Below are 21,869 nucleotides of genomic sequence, written 5' to 3' on the forward strand. Positions count from 1 at the left end.
TTTTGGCAAGACTGGAAATGTGTACCTGTGGGAACCTGGAAAATGTGACAGATTTTTGTTTTCCTGGCCCTTTATCAGCAAGTTAATTATAGCAACTGTACAACCTACTCAGAGCTTGAGAGAAACGCAGTTGGCTGTTGAAACCAAGATGCTGCTCTCCTGAGCATGGGAAAGACAGATGACAGTAGTGCTTACACACGAAAATACTCTGCGTACGGCATGACAACGAGCTAGACAGCACAGCCAGATGAGAAAGAAGTATATTCTGCAGATATATGGGTGTGCAAGCCTAAGAAGGACACACAACACCTCTGTACATACACACCCACAAATACACAAACACACATACACACGCATGTAAATCTCCAGAGCCCACATGGCTCTGGTCACGTTACATTCAGGGCTGCTTCCTCACAGGGTAGACTGTACCTTCACAGCTATAACTGTACACCGCCACCGCTGACCTTTCCACCAGATTTTCATCATGATGCCAGCTCACCGCCATTTTCCCCATGCCAAAGTAAGGTTCCTCTTTCAGGTACGGCATTTTCTGGGGATCCATGAAATTCAACAAAGTTACGTTGTATGCTGCTCTGTTCTTAATGTCCATTTCATCTTGTCCATCAAAGGATGACCCCATACCAACCCTGGGGAAATCTGGGCCTATACACACTGGCACGGCATCGATATTAGCTTTTTCTTTGGAAGCCAGCTCTTCCAAAGCCTGGATGGTCTCTATCTGCAGGTAGTCATTGAGCTTGAGGAAGGTCTGACAGGCAGCAGCTATTTCAGCCTCGTTGTATTTCGCATTAGAACCCTTCACTGGCCAGGGTACCGTAAAGAGCCTGGTGTTCAGGTACTTGTAGGTGCAGCCTGGGTTACCAATGAGGAGGCGAGACACTGGAGTGAGCAGATCTTTGCCTTGGATCCTAACCAGGTCCCGAAATAAGCAGCCACGCTTGTGCAGTGCCAGAAAGGCTTCCTGAACCTCTTTATGGAGCTCCTCGGGGACGCTGCCGGCTTCTCGGAGAATTAGTTTAGGATATTTCAGCTGCCACTAAAACAAAACCAAAGCAAAAACATGTTTATGAATAGTGATCATTTTATTATTTCCAAAAATGTGTTCCTTTGCAAGCATTAAGAGGGAAAAAAAAACCATAAGGTGGTATTTCCAAACAGGATTCTTATCTCTCTAGCCTAAAACAGAAGACTAAATAAAACAAATGTCATCAACTCTCCAGTCAAGTTTCAAGTCCAAGCTCAAACAATTAACAATCTTTCAAATTATAGTAATAATAATTTGGGCTTTCATCTCCCAGTTTCCCTCTAGGACCACTTCTCCCCACCCCTCAGTCTGTCTTCCAGCCTTTGCCCATCCAGAAAACACAATTTTATTAATTAACTGCTCAATGCCTACCTATTAAGTGCTTACTAAGTGCCGTGTACTATTCTCAATGATTTACACACATTAACTCGTTTACTTCTCACAACTTTATGTGGTAGTACCATTACGATGTCTAGTCTATAGATGAGAATACTGAAGCATAGAGAACTTTAAAAGTTTGCCCAAAGCCACGTAGCTGATAAATACTGGAGCTGGAACTTGAAGCCACTGGGCTCCAGAGCCTGGCTCCAGAGCATGCGTACTTAACCACGAGACTGCACTGCCTCTCGAGAAATGACAATCTGGTTTCTGCTTCAACGCTTTCACTGAAAGAGAAATCACTTCTCTTTGGGAGTTAGACACTAAGTCCCATGAACACAAGAGCCGTGACCATTTTGTTCACAACCATAATACTAGTGCCCAGAATGTACTCAGTAAACGTGGAATGAACGAACGAGTATTCCACTGCAATTCAGAAAGTTGTAATAATTCTACCGGCGTCACTGGAGGAGAGTACTGTAAGATAATTCCCTCCTCTAATGCGGAAATACATGGATTTATCGATGCAGTTGAGGACTGCATAATCTTTTCAGCCACGACTTCTGGCTCCTAGGGCTGGACACATGAAGTTGTGTCAAGCCAGAGTTCCCTGATTCTATACAACGAAACTGACTTTTTTTTAACCAAAGCACAGGATTTTACATTTATCCCCAGAAAGTTTAAGCTAATTGGTTCCTTCTTAGTATTGTGTTGCCCACCATTTTTGACACACATTCCTTCTATATCTTCATTCAATAATTAGCATTTATATGATAAACAGGGCAAGACCATTTATTCTTCTATACATTTTTTTTTCATCCTACATATGTCTATAGAGCACCTACCGAATAGCAGACGGAGACAAGGTTTCTGCCCTGACAGAGCTATTTACCAAATAAGGTAAATAAATATGGAGAAGCAATCCCAAATTATGTTAAGTACTACACAGAAACAAACCAGTAGGAAATCTGCCATTAGAGAAGGAAAGACTCTAAGGAGCTGGCATTTAAGCTGAGATCTTCAGGAGAAGAAGGTGCCAGCCATGTGACGAGCTAGGGCAAGAACTTCCCAGAAAGAGGGACCAAAAAAATACAAAGGCACTGAGGATGGAGACCAGACTATTCTAGAGACAAAAGGAAGGCCAGTTTTACTAGAGCAAAAGAGCCAAAGGCAGAGTGACATGCGATGAGGAGGAAGAGGAAGGCAGAGTTGCACTGCACTGAGCCTAGGAGGTCAAAGAAAGGAAACTGGATTTGACTCCAGGTGCGCTGGAGGACTTCACGGGGAGAAGAGTCATTTGATTTACATTTTATAAAAATCACTCAGTTAAAATATCAGGCATGGATTGGAAAGAGGCAAATGTGAAAGTGGACAATCCTATTATGTGCTTTTACAATCGCCCAGGAGAAAAGTGATGATGGTATGAATTAGAGACAGAGATAAATGGACAGATAAAATACATATTTTATAGGCAAAGGACATGCTTATGGATTAGATGTGAGGGATGAAGCAAGGAAAGAAGCTACGGATGACTCCCAGATTTCTGGATTTAATAACTGAATAAACAATTTATAATTTTTTTGAATAAGAAAGACTGGGACAAAACAGGAATGGTAGGTAGAAGAATAAGAAGGAATGAGGTGCTCCATTTTGGAGCTGTAGCCATTAAGACACCTATGAAATCTTCAGGTAGAAATAGCCAGGGGGCAACTGGACATACACATCTGGAACTCAGAGGAAAAAGTGAGGCTGGGGAAATCAAGGTGGGAGTTGTCAGCACACAGCTGATTTTTAAAGGGCTGGAAATGAGATCTCCTAGGGAAACAGCACAGATACAGAAGAGAGCCAAAGCCACTTCCCGAGTCACAGAGGAAGCCTCAGCACAAGAGACCAGGTAGAAAACCAGGAGAGTGTATTACTACAGAAGCCAAAAGACAGGATTATTTCAAGAAGAAGGGAGCAGTCAACTATGTCAGCTGCCCCTGAGAGACCCAGTGAGATGAGGACAGAAATTATCCACTAGATCTGGCAGCATGGAAATCACCGATGACAATGACAAGAGGAATTTCAGCAAAGTGGTGGGGATGAGAGTCAGATGAGAGGATGCTGATGATGGAAGGAAAGAGGAGGAAGTGGGGGTGGCATGTATAAATGTCTGAGTGGTTTTGCTATGAGAGGAATAAGAAAACAGAGCTGTTGATGAAGAGGAATGCTAGATCAAGGGCCAATCTTAATAATGGAAGATAGAAGAGTACACTAGAGTTTGTCAGTCTCTCATGGGAGTGATACAGGAGGAAGAGGTCGACGTTGCAGAAGAGAGGGTGATTAACCACAGGAGCCAAGTCCTTGAGCGTCTAGAGCAAGTGAGCTATAGACACCCCATGGGATTTCTATGGCAACCCACTAGAGTTGGGGTCGGGGGGAGGGGACATACGTTTAATATGAGTACTATTATAAACAGACACAAGTACACAAGTAGTTTGTACACACAAGTACACAAGTAGTACTTGTGTCTATTTTATAACTACCAGTGATGTGTCAGAGTCACTTTGCATCACCTCGAGAAAGCCTATTGTGTACGTCTCTTCCCAATGCACATTCAGTAATGCCACACTGGTAGCTTAAAATTAGCCATGGTGGAGTATTTACACCACAGCAATCAGGAAACACTAAAAATCAAGGCTAGTTTTTTCCTCAGAGAGCCAATTGTTAAACACTTAGTAGGACACCACTGTATACGCTCAAAATTTGTTACTGACAGGAGTATAAGATCAAAAACATTAGGATAGGAGAAAAGATACTTCCTATATTGGAATATGCTGGGACTGGAGACTATAGAAGATATATTAACACAGGGAAAACAGAACTCTAAGGAGAAAGAATATGTAAATTCAGATAGGATTGTAAATTTGATAATAGACGGATGACTAAGTTACAGGGGGAAATTCGGGAGGATAAGGGGAGCACTCCAATTTTTCTCAGTGAAAATGTAAAACGAATCACTATCTAAGAATGTGTGGTGGTCATTACGGCCGTTTGCCAAATAGTTCTGGATTCTTCCTCCATCACCCAGCTTTTTGGGCCCACTGTACAATTACACTTCCTGGCCCCCTCATGTTGGACAAAACAGGTGACTATTTCTGTCCAAAGAAAGATGATGGCTGTCACTTCCAGCCTGGAGCATTTCAATGCCAGTGCCAGACCTTCCAGAACACTCTTTTTCTCTCTGGCATAGTAGCCAGCTGGTGGCTTCTCAGATCCCTGAGTTACTACTTTAATGGGTAGTGACTCTCTGCCAAACCACAAATGATACATAAAATGAACAAGAAATATTGTTGGGTGAAGCTACCGAGATTTGAGGGTTGTTTGTTACTACAGCGTTATCTAGCCTATGCTGGCTGATCTAGAACGCAGGAAATAGAAGGTATGCAGGAAGTCTGAGGAAGTATGCAGAAGGAAAATGAATTAGTCAAGTCTGAACGTGGGAAAATGACTCTACTGGGAAAGCACAGTAGGCTTGCCCTGCTTCTCAGAGCGCCTGTCTGAGGTGTGTGATCATAAATTTAAAGTGACAAAGAGCAGAGTTATGTGACACAACACATGGACCGTCATTGAGACTGTCAAGATCTATTTAGGATTTATAGTTTCTATACCTCATTTATCCCAACTGGAAAACAGAAACAGAAATATCATACTTTCTGTTTACACAGCTCATGAAGAGAGCAATGTAATCTAGTGAGCAAGAGACAGAGCGTTCTGGAGCCGTGAGCAAACTCTAATGTCATCACTACTCTGAGCGAGTCCCTGAGGCCTCAGTATACTTGAAGCACATGTAACTAGCAGAAGACTGGAAAAAACACACACGCACATATACATACACATACCACTCTTGCTGCTACTATCCCACGTATACTGGGACTGGAGACTATAGAAGATATATTAACACAGGGAAAACAGAACTCTAAGGACCTGGGAAATTCACATAACCATATGAGTATCACATGTAAACACCCTGGCATTAAAAACAGCATTCTAAAAATGAAACAATAATAATGACATGCGCAAGTATTCAAAAAATCTTTTTTTCACTGCTATCTCATGTCCCGCTGCCCTCCGACCACATTTGCTTTTCTCCTACAGGCCTCAGGCCCAGCACCTCAGCACTTCCCTTTCAAGGCAGGCTCTTTCCCCCAACCTCTACCTGGCAGGCCCTGCTCTTCCTCCAGGTCACTTTCTCAAAGAAACTTACCCTGAATTCCACTCTCAAATAGGTGTCCTCCATTGTTATTCGTCACACACGTTACTTATCTTTCATAGCACTTATCAATCTCTAACTATATTTTTATTTGAACTTTTATTTGTTTAATAATCTCTCCTACAAGACTGCAATCTCTTAGAAGAAGGAGATGGTAGCGATTTTATTCTCCATTATATCTCTGGCACTTGGCTCAAATATAAGTGCTCAAGACTTCTTATAAGAATAAAAGAATAAAGGCTTAAAGACTGATAGAAAGCAGATTAGTGAATGTCTGGGCTGGGAGTGGGAAAGAAGACTGACTGTAAAGAGGCATGAGGCATCTTTTTGGGGTCCTGGAAGTGTTCTAAGACTACTATGGGGATGGTTGCACAACTCTGCAAATTTACCAAAAATTACTGAATTACACAATTTAAAAAGGTGAATTTTATAGTATGTAAATTATACATACACATGGTTCATCAATAAAGTGTTCTAAAAAGGAAGATTGAGGGGCTAGCCTGGTGGCATAGTGGTTAAGTTCATGCACTCCGCTTCAGAAGGGTTTGCGGGTTTGGATCCCGGGCGCTGATCTACACACTGCTCATCAAGCCATGCTATGGCAGCATCCCACGTACAAAATAGAGGAAGATGGGCACAGATGCTGGATCAGGGCCAATCTTCCTCACACACACACACACAAAAATGAAGATTGATACATCTGAATATATAAAATTTTTAACTTTTGCATAAAAAGAATTATAAGATGAAAAGGCAAAAAAAATTTGCAATCTATATGGCAGAAATGAGCTTAATATTCTTAATAAAGAATCTTTCCAAATTTAAATATATGTATACATACATACAAAACTATACATATACATAAATAGAAAAATTGACACATAAATTAATAGCGAAGGCTCTTAAATATAGAAAAAAATATAACTGCACCAAAGTCAGAAAAATACAAATTAACGCAAGTGGTATTAAATTATATTTAATTTAGTTTTCCCTATCAAATTTGCAAAAAATAAAATTTTATCATAGTAATATACATTTTGGTGAGGGCAAAATCAAGTATTCTGATGGCCTGCAATTAGGAATGCAAATTATTACAACCTTACTTAAGGCCAATTGGACAAAATCTATCCGAATTTAAACATGTTCATATCTTTTCAGCTAGTTAGTCTACTTCTAAGAATTTATCATAGGGAAATAATTAGAGAAATATACCAAGATTATAAGGATAGTCATTATATCATTATTTATAATAATAGAAAACTGAAAACCACCAAAATACCCAATGGTGGATTAGAGAGGAAAATGGTATATTCATGTGATGGAATCCTAAGGTAACACATTTTAGAAGAATTTTTATACTGTTTTATGAAAAAACATAAGTAACAAACTACTGTTATACAAGAAATTAGTAACAAGATATTTAGACAAGAGGATCCGAGTTTTATAAAAAGAAAAAAAAAAGTATATATGTAAATACTTACAGAAAAAAAGATTTAGAGAAAAATATGGCCAAAAGTTCATGGTGGTTATCTCTGGGTAGTGAACTTGAGTGTAATTTTAATTTTCTTCTTTAGACATCTGCATATTTTTCAAATTTTCCAAAATAAATGTAAAATACTTTTAAATCAGAAAATTCAAAGAAATGATGTTGAATTCAAATTTATTTCATGACATTTTTTATATTTGCCAGGAGATTCTTTTTGATGACCCGGAATTTTCAACAATTTTCATTATAACTTCTGATACTATTTAAATTTGACTTGGACTGTTGTTGAATGAAAACAAATGAATACACAAATGAACACAAATAATAATAATTGGCTAGTTTTGTCACTATCTCAAAAAAATGCAAGAGAGAAAGTCCCCAAACCTACATGCCCTCTCTTATTATTTATAAATTAGATTAGTGCCTGACACACAAAAGTGCCATGTAGTAGTTGTTGAATTTCTCTTTAAAGAGAACAAGCAGCTACTCTGGAAAAGAACTGAACATTAAATAATTTAATATTAATTCATCCTGTCAAACAAATAAGTGCACTTTCCATTTTGGACAGGTACATGCAGAACATCAGATATCACACAATAATTTGGAACAGCTGTTGGCAGATTTTCAACTATGTTAGAATTTTTTTCATTTAATCTCATTCAAGTTTTTCCAGGGAGTATACAGTCATGCAATTATATTAATAGTTGTCTGGTCACATAATATATTTCTTGAGATCTACAAGAGATTCTATGACATAAATGCCGATTATATAGTTTAAGAAGCATTTGGAAAGGTATTTTAGATATAAACTGCCAACATGCCAGGCCCTTATCAATGGCTGAAAGATGTGGAATACTAGGTTCTCTGGAGAATAGGCTTTATTTTCTACCTATTTTAAACCATTGTATAAACATTCTGCCTCTTCTTCTCATATCTAGGGATGCTTCTGAAAGAATTTCCTCATACAGAGAAGTCAGACACGGTGTTAAATGAATAAGAGCAGTTTACAGAAGCTTCACCTCAACGAAGCCCAACGGAACTCAACCTTTGGTAGAGGGAAATAAAATCTAAAATCTTCAGGTGACTTGGGAAATGCCCTTCATTTAACAGTGTTAGGATACTCTGATTAGTGGGAGTATATTTCTCATCTGGCTGTTAATAGATTTTGCTGGTAACATTTTATATTTTGCACTCTATAGAAATTTGCACTATATCAGTCATAATATTTTCTATATAATTTTCATTGTAAAATGCTTATGTCCCAAGACCAAAGGGCTGGACACTTATTTGGCCCAGCTTCCAGCTGCATGATGCTGAGCTGTCTCCCAAAGCAGGCGCTCTTCTAAATCACTGCCTAGACCTTGCTACAGCTATCACAGCAGTCTTGTGATAACATGTGGTTTGCTACAAAGTGACCCAAAGATGTCTGTTCACTCATTCATTCAAAGTTCAGGTTTTTTCATTTAAAATTTATTGAATATCCACACCATACACTGTATAAAGTGCCATAAATACAATGATAAAAACAAGCTAGGTCCCGTTTTATAGCATCTCATAGTTTAACAGTATAGACAGAAATATAAAACAATAGAGAACGATTTATCATAATAAAAGTATGAATATACTACTATAGGAGCAGGGAATAAATAATCAGGAAGGCAATCTGGAAAATTCTCATTTATTGAATACATATTTATCCAGCACATACTATTTGCAAAGCACTAGGTGCTGGGAACACAGAGAGAGCAAAACTTTATATGCTCTCTGGGAGCTCATATTTTTATATATAGTATATAATATATAGTGTATATATAGCGCATAATATATACAGTATTTTACTTGTTTATTGTTTACTTATTTAGTAAAATATATAGTATTTTAGATTGTGCTAAGTGCTATGGAGAAAAATCAATCCAAGTAAGCAGGATAGGAGTGGTGAACGCTGCTCTTTACCCAGGATGGTCAGAGAAGGCCTCTCTGATAAGCTGCCATCTGAGCAGAGGAATGCAAGAAACCAGGACACCAGCCCTGCAGATACCTGGAGGGAAAGAGAGTTCCAGGCTGAGGGAACACTGAGTGCAAAGGCCCTGGGGGAGGAATGTGCTCGGTTTATTCTAGGAAGAGCAAGAAGGCCGGCGTGGGAAGAGGAGGTGGCGGGGAAAAGCAGGAAATGAGGTGAGAGAAGCAGTCAGGAACCACATCTTGTCGTGCTTCGTGCTTCGTAGGTGAACGTAAGGGCCTAGGCTTTTACCTGAACAAGATGGGAAGCTATCAAAGCGCCCTGAGCAAGAAGGTGTACGAGCTGATTCATGTTTTACAAAGAGCACTACAACAGATGCTGTGTGAAAACAGCCTGGAGGTGGGGGCAAGAGAAGTTAGGAGGCTATTACAACCACTTGAGAAAGAGATGAGGGCAGCTTCGGGCACAGTGTACGTGGCAGAGGTAGGGAGAAGTGGTCAGATTTTTAACACATTCTGAAAGTAAAACAAATGAGATTTCCTGGTATCTTCACAGAAGAGGTAGTATTTTAGCAACGTCTTTAAGGGTGAGTAGATGCTCGCCAGACAGAAAAGGGGATGAAGATACTCCAGACCCAGGGAAAAACAGGCACAAAAGCATGGAAGGATGAACAGCAGGATCCTTGCAAAATGGATCCTCACCAAAATGTAAGTTGTAAACTGTGAGACCCGTGCTCCAAACCCTCTCACGTCGTCTTCTCTCACCCAGAGTCACAGTGAACGTTCTCACAGACGGCAAGTGCCTGTATGATCGGGTTATTGCTCTCTCATCTCATCTCCTTCTGCTCTCCCCAACTCTCCCACATCACTCCAGATATGTTAGGCTCAAGTGCTTTTCCTCAAACATATCTTAGAGGCTTTGCTGTGCCCTACATCCAGAACATTCTTCCCACGAGTATCTACATGGCTTGCTCCTACACATCCATAAGGTCTTTGTTCAAACGTCACCCTAAGAAGGGCTTCTGTAATCACCGTTTGCAATCCGCCACTTAAGAGTGGTATTCCCTATCCCCCTTATTTGCTTTATTTATCTCCATACCAGTTTTCCCTTCTGAAGTTTATTGTGTGGTTTTTTTGTTTTAATTTCTACTCCTTTTCCCTCCACCCCACCCCATAAGAAATAAGCTCAAAGAAGGCAGGAATCTGTTGTTAGTTTTTACAACTTCATTTCTAATGCCAAAAACATTACCTGACACAGAGTGGGTGAGCTAAATACATTTAATTAAGTAATGAATTCATATGGATCATGTTGAGTTGGATGTACCTGCAAGACTAGGTACAGGTAGAGCCCACCCAGGCAGAACCACCCAGTAGGCAGTTGGAATTGGAGCACTGGAGGTCACAAGGCAGAGCAGGGATGGAGACAGAGGTCTGGGGTCACTGGGATAAAAGTACAGCAATGCCAGAAGCACCAAGAGATACAGTAGGATGGCACTTAAAGGTCAGACCCAGGAGCCAGACAGCCTTGGCTCAAATCCTGGTCTTGCTATAAATCTTGAACAAAGTTTTAAACCTCTCTGTGCCACAGTTTCCTCATCTCTAAAATGGGGTTTTAAAAAAACATGCCCCACAGAGTTGTGTAAGATTTAATTGAGGTAATACATGTAAAGCACTGAGAACGTGCCAGAACAACCTGGCACATGGAAAGCGCAGAATAACTGAAAGCAGGGGGGAACACCGAGGAGAGTGGCAATTTCTCTGGGTAAGAGGGGTGGCATTCATGTATCTGGAAGCCAGAGTTTGTTTTCTATGTAATTCCTCATTTCCTTGTGCTCAGTGGTGAACCAAGAGAGGTTCTCTTGGCTTTTCTGCTTTGAGTTTGTTGTTGTTGTTTCCTTCTATTTGTGTTCTCTACGGTCTTATCAGAAGAAACCAAAAAACGTCCCTGAAGGTGTTTTGAATTTGAGCCTGGCACACTGGCAGGCATACAGTACAAGAGAAAGAGCATGGCCTTCAGTCAGATAAATATGGGCCTGAACTCCAGCTCCACCACTCAGAAACGTACCTAACCTAGTCTCTCCCGACTGCTAAAGCAGGAATGATAATGTCCACCTCCAGGCTGAAGAAGAGTAGTTGCTGAATATATATTTGCGGAATGAACGAATGAGGCTGCTGTGAGGATTAAATGTGAAAGCATTCATAAAACATGGCGCACAGGCCCCGGCACACGGCAAGTCCCTGACACAACATCAATGAACAGACCCAATATGGAAGCTGCAGAAAGTCTTGTTTTTATGACTGGCAGCTGGACTGGCGTTCCTGAGGCTAGGGCCTGTCTAAGGGACTCAATGTCAGATCTGAACTTTCTATTTATTCATGTCATTAAAAAGCATTTTCACTTCATCTTTGAAGAGAACAGACTGACTTTACTAAGGTTTTGTTGAAGCACTCAGACTTATTATTAAGGTGCACTTAAAGTGATTAGATACTGGTATCAGGTTTGTTGTGGGTCTTGGAAGATAAAAGAAAAGGTTTGATAGTTGTTCTGTTTGCCCTTGAGTTTCCTTTCATCCCCCAGTGTACGGCTGGCTGGGAGCGCAGTGGGCTGATAACCTTTGTGTTTAATTCTTCATGTACTACTCTCACCACACAAAAGCTGAAATGGCTCAGCAGTTGCTTTATACAATGTGTGTAATCATGTACCAGAAGGCTTATATCTACGACAATATTAGTAAGGATTTAAGAACTGATTGCATTTTGTGGGTTTACCTGTTTTAAGGGTACTTTTTAAAATTATTTTTTTTCTGATTACAAAAGAATACATGTTCATGCAAGATAATTTGGAAAACTAGAAAAGCTCAAAGGAGAAAACCCTACCAACTCTGGGATATAACGTTTCTGTATGCATCCTGCAAATCTTTCCAGATGCCACCTCCCTGGGGAGGAGCATACGTATGTAAAAACAAAATTCTAACCATACTAAACAATATTATATAATTTGCTTTTTTAAATAACCTAATGCATGTGTTAGCTTACTCATCCAATCAAGGAAGCTACTTCAACACCTACGAGGTGCCAGGCACTGTACAAAGTACAGAGGATGAGGGAGACGAGCGTATAAAAAAATCACTACAATAAACTGAGATAATAAAGGGACACAGAATACACATAAAGATAATCAAGTACTACAGGTGCAGACAAGGGGGAACAGAGACAACTCTCCGGGCTGAAGGGGTGTCAGGGAAGCGTCCTACAGCCGACGACACGTGAGCTGTGACTAACGGGTAACAGAGACGTTCGCCAAGGAAGGGAGAAGGAGGCACGCCAGCAGAGGGTGCAGCAAGAAGGGCCCAAATCTGAAACTAGTCTGAGGTACCGCAAAAATCCACTGTGCGTAACAAGGCGAAAGAGTGGGGGAGATGAGGCTGGAAGTGCAGGAGCCAGGCAATGAAGAGCCATGTAAGATCTGAAGCAGGGGGTGACAGGCTCAGATTTACGTCTTGGTTAGAAAACACACTGCAGCTTTATGGATTAAGAATGAGGCGCAAAGAGGAAAACTAGAGCAACCTATAAAAGGACTGATCAGGTGAAAGATAGTAAAGATCTAATGAGAAGGGAACTGACAGTGAACTGGAAGTCAGAGACCTGGATTCTAGACAGGTAAACTCCTTCTTTCCTCTCTTCCTTCCATGATTACCGAGAATCAGCTACATACAAGCACATGCTAGGCACTGGAGAAACAAAGGTGAGGTGGTCCAGTTCTCATACCCCAAGGGCTTATTTCTAGTGGGAAAGAATAGGTGAAAATGTACTATTTTTGCTTACCCCGCGTGCCTTCCTCTCTTTCTTTGGGAACAGGATCTAATTTTCCTTTGGGAAAACCATCTATCTCTGACTCACAGTCCATGCAGTCTGAGTGGGAGTGGTCACACCCCAACTCTACTCCAAGAGCGGGTTCATGAACTAGGCCAGGCACACAGGAGCATCTTACACCCCTGAACACAATGACTGGTTCAGGGACGGGCACATGACTCTAACCAGGCCAACAAAATCGCTCATGGAGGAATCAGGGAGAACCAGGAAAAAACACTACCTTCCTCTAAGATCCCATGTGCGTAAGACCACATACTTCTTGGGCTGTCAGAGTCCTCCTGTGCTATCAGGTGGGAGGGAGCCTATCCAGCACGAAGTCACACAGAGGAAAGCCAAGGCAAGAAACAGAGAAAAGCTGTGATCAAATGACATCTTTGAGAAGCTGGATTCAGCCATGTACTCCTAGACATCTAAGCTAAGTAAGTTAATATATTCCCTTTTTTGCCACAATGTGTTTGTTGGGGTTTTTGTCACTTGTAATTGAAAGAGCACTGACTAATTCAGGCAGAAAGACACAGAATCCCATAAGTAAAATACAACGTGATAGGTACAATAGCGGGATTTATAAGGAACAAGTAGCACAGAGCAGAGTGCAGTCAACTCTACTGGTAGGTAAGCTGAGGAAACTCTCACAAAGGAGGCAATGTTTAAGTGAAGTCTTGAGGAATTAGCCGTCTGGCAACAGGATAAGGGGCAAAGGATATTCTGTGCAGGAGAAACAGAATGAGCAGAGGCAAGGAAGAAGGAAAGAGCATGGAATGTGTGGGGAAGAAAAATCAGTCCACTATGCTAACGCACTAAGTTCACAGCAGAAAGCAGATTGCGAGGACTTTATCTGTTCTGTGGGTGATGAGGAGTCACTGGATGGCCACATCAGACCATTTCATCTCCTGTTTAACTTCTCTAGGCCACAGTGGCTCCACAGGTAAAATCAGGCAGATCAGAACAAATCACTACAAATGGATAAAAATATTAAAAGATCTTACCTGCTGATAGAATTCATCATCTTTGGGGGTCAGATAGGGAAGCCAAGTGTCTTCAAGCTCTTCAAGGAGCCTCAGTTTCTGTTTAAAAATAATAATGATTATAGGTGACTGAATATAAGGTGACCCAAAATATAAGACAATCCCTTATTTTTCCAAGAAGAGACTACCAAAACAAATTTAGCCAATTTAAAAGTATAAACTTTTAGAGATAGAAACTAGTCAAATGCCAATTATAAGACATATTAATTTAATTACACACATTTAAATTACACATTGTATAAAGCATTAATTTAGAAATAATGATATTATTCACTTGCACATTTCATGAAACAATCTGATTCACTCTTGACATGTGTCTTTAACATCAGGGTCTTTCTCATCACTAGAGTCACCGTTTGAGTGATCCAATACAGTTTTCCAGAGCAAATCTTCCTATCTGTATAACCTGCTTGAGACACAGCAGTTTTTGACTCCTCCTATGATACTATCACTGGAAAGAGCAAACCAAGCCAAAGCATCCATTTGCATAACATCAGGATATTTGGAATATTTATTCATTCTGTAAACATTTATTTAAGATCACATCCACTTACACATTACTTTTTAAAAGCGATCTTTCATCTCTAGAATAATTACTAAATCTGTGTTAAGCATCTTTGCTTCTTTTCCAATTTTAAGAAGAAATTTTTTTAAGCATCCACAGCTAGCACTGTCTGAGGCCATTTCAGGATACTAGTCTTCCAAGATAGTACTTTGCTGTTCAAACAAAGAGGACCCCATATTATAAAGTACTTCACAAGGAATCAAATACATATAAGGTAATGCCCTCCTTCTGAGGGATTTTTTTCAAAGAATATCTGACCTTATATTCAAGCATATATTGGGTGTGTGTGTGTGTGTATGTGGCATATAAATGGCATATATGTGCGTGCACATACAACTTATCTATATACTATAGAAATTTTCTGAAATAAAAAAATTAGAAAACGCAGAAACAGCTGATTTTCAAATAAAAATGCAATAAAATGCATCATCAGGCTGTTGTCAGCCACCAAGCACCTTTATAAGAATTAGAAAATAGTGCGCCTTGCTCTGGGTCGATGTAGCCCTACTCCATAGGGCATGGCTTGCTGACCATAAACTGGATTTTAGCCCCCACCTGGTCCAATAGGCACTGTTTTTATGCAGTGAACAACCTGCTCAACCAGACATGGTGGCCCTGAGTATCATCCTTCCCCACCCCAGGAAAGCAGCCTTCTCTCACAAACCCATCACAGAGTAGTTCAGAGCAAACACCCTTTTGAGCAGAACTCAAATTATTTCTGGATCTTTTGTATAATTATCCAAAGTGAATAAAGAAAAAAAGGGAATAGAAATTTAGCCACTAGTTTAGCCACTAGAGAAAAAAAAGTAAACTTTACTCTTCTGCAAAATTGTAATCTGTAAAGTTTTCTGCTTTGACTGTAGGTATTTTGTCATCTATAATGATAAGACTGGCTTACCAGTTAAACTATAAACAGTTTTCCTTTACACAGGACCTATAATACCAATACAAACCACTCGTTTAGATAAATCATTGGTTAAGTGGTTTATCTGTTTTCAACATTAGCCATTATTTGGGACATGGAAAGAACTAATGATATTTCCATGCACATACTTGCACATTTATGCACTCCATCATGAATTTAATTAAAATCTATACCTCAATTTTCACTTCAAGCTCAGGAAAGCCTGCATTTTCCTATGAATCTTTTACCAGTCCTTTTTATAGACAGAATATTTAAATGCCAAAAAAATTAACCCATTTTCAAAAGCCTTGAATAATTCAAATGCACCTGATATCTCCAACCTTGAAATGGCTCCACCTTAGAAATACCACCTTAAGACCTCTTCAGGAGAGTCCATAAGGCTACTTCATGCATAAGAAGCTTGTAACTTTAAAAAAACTTTTGGTCCCTTTTGCCTTGGTGAAATCAATCAGGAACCAATATTACATTAAATTGGTAGTTCATGAACATCACACATTCTTCAAAATTAAGATTGCTTTAAAAAAGGCAAAGTCACTCTGGGCATGAGTATGGAGAAAAAAGCCCTCTCACACTCAGGAGTGCAAAACAGTACAACACGGATGGAGGACAACTGACAATACCTATCAAAATGCAAATGCATGTCCCCTTTGCCCCAAAAATCCTACTTCTAAGGATTTTTTTCTACAGATATACCTGTACCATGTTCAGAAGAACGAATGCAGAAATTTACTCACTGGATGGATATTTGTAGAACAAAAGCTTGGAAACATACTAAAAACCATTTGATTGTACACTTTAAAAGGGTGAATTTTATGGTATGTGAATTATCTCTCAACTAAACAAAAAGACTAGAAACAATCCAAGTGTCTCTCCACAGAGGACAGTTAAATAAACTATGGTATATCCACTCAATGAAATATAACACAACACTAAATAAGAATGAGGAATCTCCCTGTTAGGGAAATAAAAAGCTCTCCAGAATATATCCGGAAGTAAAAGGCAATGGACAGAACATCTGCTTGTATTTGTATACAGGAACATAAAGGATATGTGACAAACTCAAAGTGGTTGTGTCAGGGGGAGAGGTGGGAAATGACTAGAAGGGGACGGGGGCAGGACAAGACTATTCAAAATATTCCATTTATATTGTTTTGATTTTTGAACTATGTAAACATATTGCCTATTCAACATATTACCCTTATCAACTCAAACATATTACCTATTAATTCTTAACATGGAATTCAGTATAAACATGGAGACGACATGATTTTTGGCTTTGTTTTAAGAAGTGCATACTTTTATGATGCACAATAAAGTATTTATCTGGAAAACTATCACAGACTAGCACACTAAAGAGTGAAGAGGGATAAAAACAGCTCTGACAATTTCTTTGTGTCAAATGCCAACCAGTCGGTAAACACACACTCCATTAAAATGCACTCTGGAGCGGAGGCAGAAGGCGCTCATGTTTGCTTGTCAGATCCGGCTACCTGCTGCTCTTTGGCCTGATGTACAGATAAACGCACACAGCCAGGCCCTGCAGCACACTGCTCTGCTCACATGCTTTGCTGTCACACTGGTGTCAAATACATCAAGCTGGTCACAAATGGCACACAGAAAGCCAGGGAGAGTGCACAGCCTTGGCTCTCCCAGCTGGCAGGAGGAGCAGATGAAGACCCTTCCCTGAGGGCTACACCCATTCTCACAGCTCTAGAAAGTAAAGGAAACACAGACACAAGACCTTAAGTAAAACACACCCAACTCAAAACCATAAAGGTTTGAAGTCGGATGTCAGAAACTTGAACCCAAAGCCTCTGACCCGCTGGGAAAGGTTAAGCTATATCTGAGCTTGCCTATCTTGTCAAACAGAGATACGGTTTGAGAATCTTACAGTAATTACACAAAAAGATTAACTGATTAAGACTCATAACGTGAGACTGTATCTCACCTGCAAATGAAGTGTATTTCCCGTCCCACAGCCTCGTCAGATTGTGCTGCTAACAATTCTTATTCTTTATCTGTTTTTCATTTCCCACATAATACTTTTTAAACTATGAATCATATTTTGTCAGGTTCAATAAAAATTTAATTTTGTTGTCAAAGTCTTTTCAAAATACAATCACAAATAAAGGCTTATGGAATGTTCAGTGTAAAAATAATCACCTGGTCTTCTGAGGATTTCAAAGAATAAGTAAGAAAATTGACCTAGTCCTTAAGCAGGGCATGAGTAAGGAAGACCTCCCCAAGGGAGACGCAATAAAACTAATACCAGAAGGATGAGGAAGAAGTAGGTAAGCCAAAAGAAGTATACATAAATATTTCATATACATATGCCATATTTGCTTTAAATATGGCCTTAAATAAAAAGAAAAAAAGTATTTCAACAAACTCAGCATTTGCTTTCCTACACTCACTGAAAATATGGCAAGGTAAAAATAAACAGAATTTGGAGGCAAGAGTAGAATTTGAGTCCAGACTCCATCACTTCCTACGCTTGGTACCACACCTGAATCAACCTCTCCGAACCTCAGTTTACTCATCTGCAAAACACTGTTTCACAGGGTGTTGTGAAGATGAAATGAAATTAGTCAATATATTAGGGCATTTTAGAAAACATATATTATGCAGATATTAGGCAAACGGCATTCAAATGGAGGGAGGGGCGTATAACAAAGCATGTGCTAAAAAAGCGAAGCTCTTAGTTCTCGTGCCAGTTCTACCAGTCTAGATATATGATTTGGGACTAGTTTCTTATCCCCCGTGAGGTGTAAATGAAGTAGCACACAGAGAGATCTAAGAACAGTACCTAGCACATCAAAAACCCTCAATACACTTTGGAAATCAGTTGTTGTTACTGTTATTTACTCATTTCTGGAAAAGAACAGTTTTATTTACTAGTTATGAGTTATCTGTAAAAAGAACCTATGTGTAACCCATCAAACTATACTTTATGCCATAGAGTAAGGCTATATGAGAAATTCAGACATTAATTTGCCTAGGTGAACTACAGCACAAACGTATAAAAATACTCCATAAAAGTTTATATATATAAAATGTTTCATTTGACTATACTGGTGATAAAAATAAAAATTATTGTAAAACTTTAGAACAGATAAAGAAACTGGGCCTACCCAGAGATATAAAGTGACTGGCAAGAGATTACACTGCTGGTCATAAGAGCATCACATCTCATATTCTCATTTCCCAAGTACAAGGTCATTTCCACTACATTCCACCACACCAACCCTGAGGCAAGAGAAATTTTATCTTTCAAGAATGTTCAATTTTTAACTTAAAAAGAATACATAAACACAAAGATTTTAAATAATTTTAATTAAAATCAATCCCATTTTTAAAATTTAAAACAAATGCTTATAATCACTACTTTTGGACCCTCAAGTCCTAGCTGCTTTGGTAGCTCCACAATGTTTTCAAGATTTTTTTAAAAATTTATTTAGCATTTCTTGTTCAATTTCCAACAACGGGAGCCTATGCTGTAACAGACCAACAGCCTAACCAAAGTCAAAAACCTTCTAATCCACAAAACACCAGAAAAAATTCTCAGGAGGATTTTTACCTCAGTAGTGGTACAAGTTAGCCCCAGACTGCTGCTCTGTTCCTTCCAAACAAAGCTAAGGAGCAAACTGTTTCCAATCAAAAACCACAAGGCACAGAAAGCAAGACAAGACTATAAGGCAAGATAACATGACTGACAATGAAGAGAAAAATCAGTCAATCGAAACTGGTCCCAAAATGGCACAGATGAGAGAATTAGCAGACAAATACATTAAAAACAGTGATATAACTGTAGTTCACAAGTTCAAAAAGTTGGGGAAAGACTGAACATGGTAAGTAGAGAAACAGAAGAAATAAAACTAAATCAAGCTTCTAGACTGGAAAACTGCAATGTTTGAGATGAAACATATACTGGATAGAATTCAAAGCAGATTAGATATCACACAAGAAAAGAAGAGTACACACAAAGACATAGCAATGGAAATTATCCAAAATGAAATACAACCAAAAAAATTAAGAGTATCAGTGAGCTGTGGCATGACTTTAAGCAGCTTAATACATGTAATCAGAGTCATCAAAGAAAAGAGAGAATGGAAGAAAGAAAAAATACTGACCACAAATTTTCCAAGTTTGATTAAAACTATAAATCCAGAGATTCAAGATGTTCTAAGAACCTTATGCACAAAAAACATGAGGAAATAACACTAAGGCACAATATAAGCAAATTACTTAAAATCAGTGAAAAAGGAAAAAAATCTTAAAAGCAGTCAGAGAAAAAGAAATAGTAGGTACACAGGAACAAATAACAACACAAAATATCTTGTGGAAAGAATGTTAGCCAGACAACAGTGAGGAAACATTGTCCAAGAACTGAGAGAAAAAATTTGTTGAAGTAGGTTTCTATACCAAGTCAAAATATCTTTCAAAAACAAAGGCAAAATAAATATACAAAGATAAAACATATCTTTTTCAGATATAGAGAATTAGAAATAATTCAACACCAGCAGCGCTTCACTATAAAAAATGATAAAGGAAGAACATCAGGCAGAAAGAAAATGATACAAGATACAAATCTACACAAAGGAATGAAAAGCATCAGAAATAGTAACTACATGGGAAATACAAAAGACTTTATTCCTTACTATATAAATCTTTAGAAGAGATAACTATTTAAAACAAAAATAACAGTACATTGTGGGGTTTATAATATATGTAGAAGTATGGAACAACAATGGCACAATGGGCAAAGAGAAATGGAAGTATATTGTTGCAAGATTTTTAAACTACGCGTGAAGTGCAACAGTACTACTTCCAGGAATACTCTATTAAGATAAAGATGGATATTAGAAACCCTAAAATAACCATAAAATAATAACAGAGTTATAGATAATAAGCCAACAAGGGAGATAAAATGGAATCATGAAAAATCAAGACAAAAAGGCAGAAATAGAGAAAAAGAAGAACAAAGAACAAAGAGATAATAAATGGTAGAATTAAATCCAACCATATAAACAATCACATTAAACATAAATAGTCTAAACAATTCAATTAAAAGGAAGAGACTGTCAGATTAAATTTAAAAAATCAATATTAAACTATACACTGCCTATAAGAAATGGACTTCAAATATAAAGAAACAAATAGGGGCCGGCCCGGTGGCACAAGTGGTTAAATGAGCGCGCTCCGCGGCAGCGGCCCAGGGTTCGCCGGTTCAGATCCTGGGGGCGCACCAACGCACCACTTAGCAAGCCATGCTGTGGTGGCATCCCATATAAAGTGGAGGAAGATGGGCACGGAGGTTAGCCCAGGGCTAGTCTTCCTCAGCAAAAAAAAGAGGAGGATTGGCAGATGTTAGCATAGGGCTGATCTTCCTCAAAAAAAAAAGAAACAAATAGGTTAAAAGTAAAAGGATGGACACAACAACGTGAATGCACTTAATGCCACAAAACTATACACTTGAAAATGGTTAATATAGTAAGTTTTATGTTATTCATATTTTATCACAATAAAAAAAACAGATTAAAAAAGTAAAAGGATGGAAAAATGTTTACCGCAGTAACACTAATCAAAAGAAAGTTGAAGTAGCTATATTGATACCAGACAAAATGGGTTTCAGAGCAAAGAATACTGTAAGAGGTAAAGAGAGTCATTTCATAATGATAAAGAAGTCAATTCATTAAGAGAACATAGAAATCCTAAATATCTATACAACTAACAACAGATCTACAAAATACATGTAGCAAAAACTGATAGAACAAACAGAAATAGATGATTTCACAATTACAGTTGAATATTTCAATATCCCTTTCTCAATAACTGATAGAACAAGTAGACCCAGTAGACAGAACACTCAGTAAGAATATAGAAGACTTGCACAACACTATAAACTAACTTGACCTAATTGACATTTATATAACACTTAACCAAACAACAACAAAATACACATTTTTTTCATATGCACAGAGAACATTTGCCAAGATAGACCATATCTAGATACCAATATATTTAAAAGAATTCAAATCTCTAGAAAATATGTTCTCTGGAAAAGAATGATGTCAGGAACATGACTGAATAAGATGTCACTCGATTGTATGCCCCCATTAACAAAAACAATTTGGCTTTCATCCACAGACAAAAGTGCCTTTTGAGAGCTATGGGATCCAGCACCATATGCCAAAGGACCTAGGAGGAGTCTCGCCCACCATTCATTAGGTAATAGACATATAGACCTCAATCCTGGCTATGGACCCTGAAGTGGCCTGTGAGTGGGCTCCAGTCCCCCTCAGCCAAGGACTGGGAGGCCCTGAAGAACACTGACCTAGACAATCACCCATGGACAAGA

General features: G+C 38.9%; 1 protein-coding gene across 6 annotated transcripts in view; it reads right to left on the minus strand.

The window, feature by feature from the left end:
- FTO (FTO alpha-ketoglutarate dependent dioxygenase) overlaps positions 1 to 21,869 on the minus strand; it is a 380,905-nt gene that overhangs the window by 270,713 nt on the left and 88,323 nt on the right. For all 6 annotated transcript variants that reach the window (XM_087420248.1, XM_087420251.1, XM_004431603.3 and 3 more), the window contains exons 2-3: positions 13,983 to 14,060; positions 430 to 1,057 (exon numbers count right to left, since the gene is read on the minus strand). In XM_087420248.1, coding sequence (XP_087276374.1) covers positions 430 to 1,057; positions 13,983 to 14,060 — 706 coding nt within the window. The remainder of the gene's footprint in view (positions 1 to 429; positions 1,058 to 13,982; positions 14,061 to 21,869) is intronic.

This window comes from Ceratotherium simum, chromosome 30 (assembly GCF_057802395.1).
Source record: "Ceratotherium simum simum isolate JZ-2026a chromosome 30, ASM5780239v1, whole genome shotgun sequence".
NCBI lineage: Eukaryota > Metazoa > Chordata > Mammalia > Perissodactyla > Rhinocerotidae > Ceratotherium > Ceratotherium simum.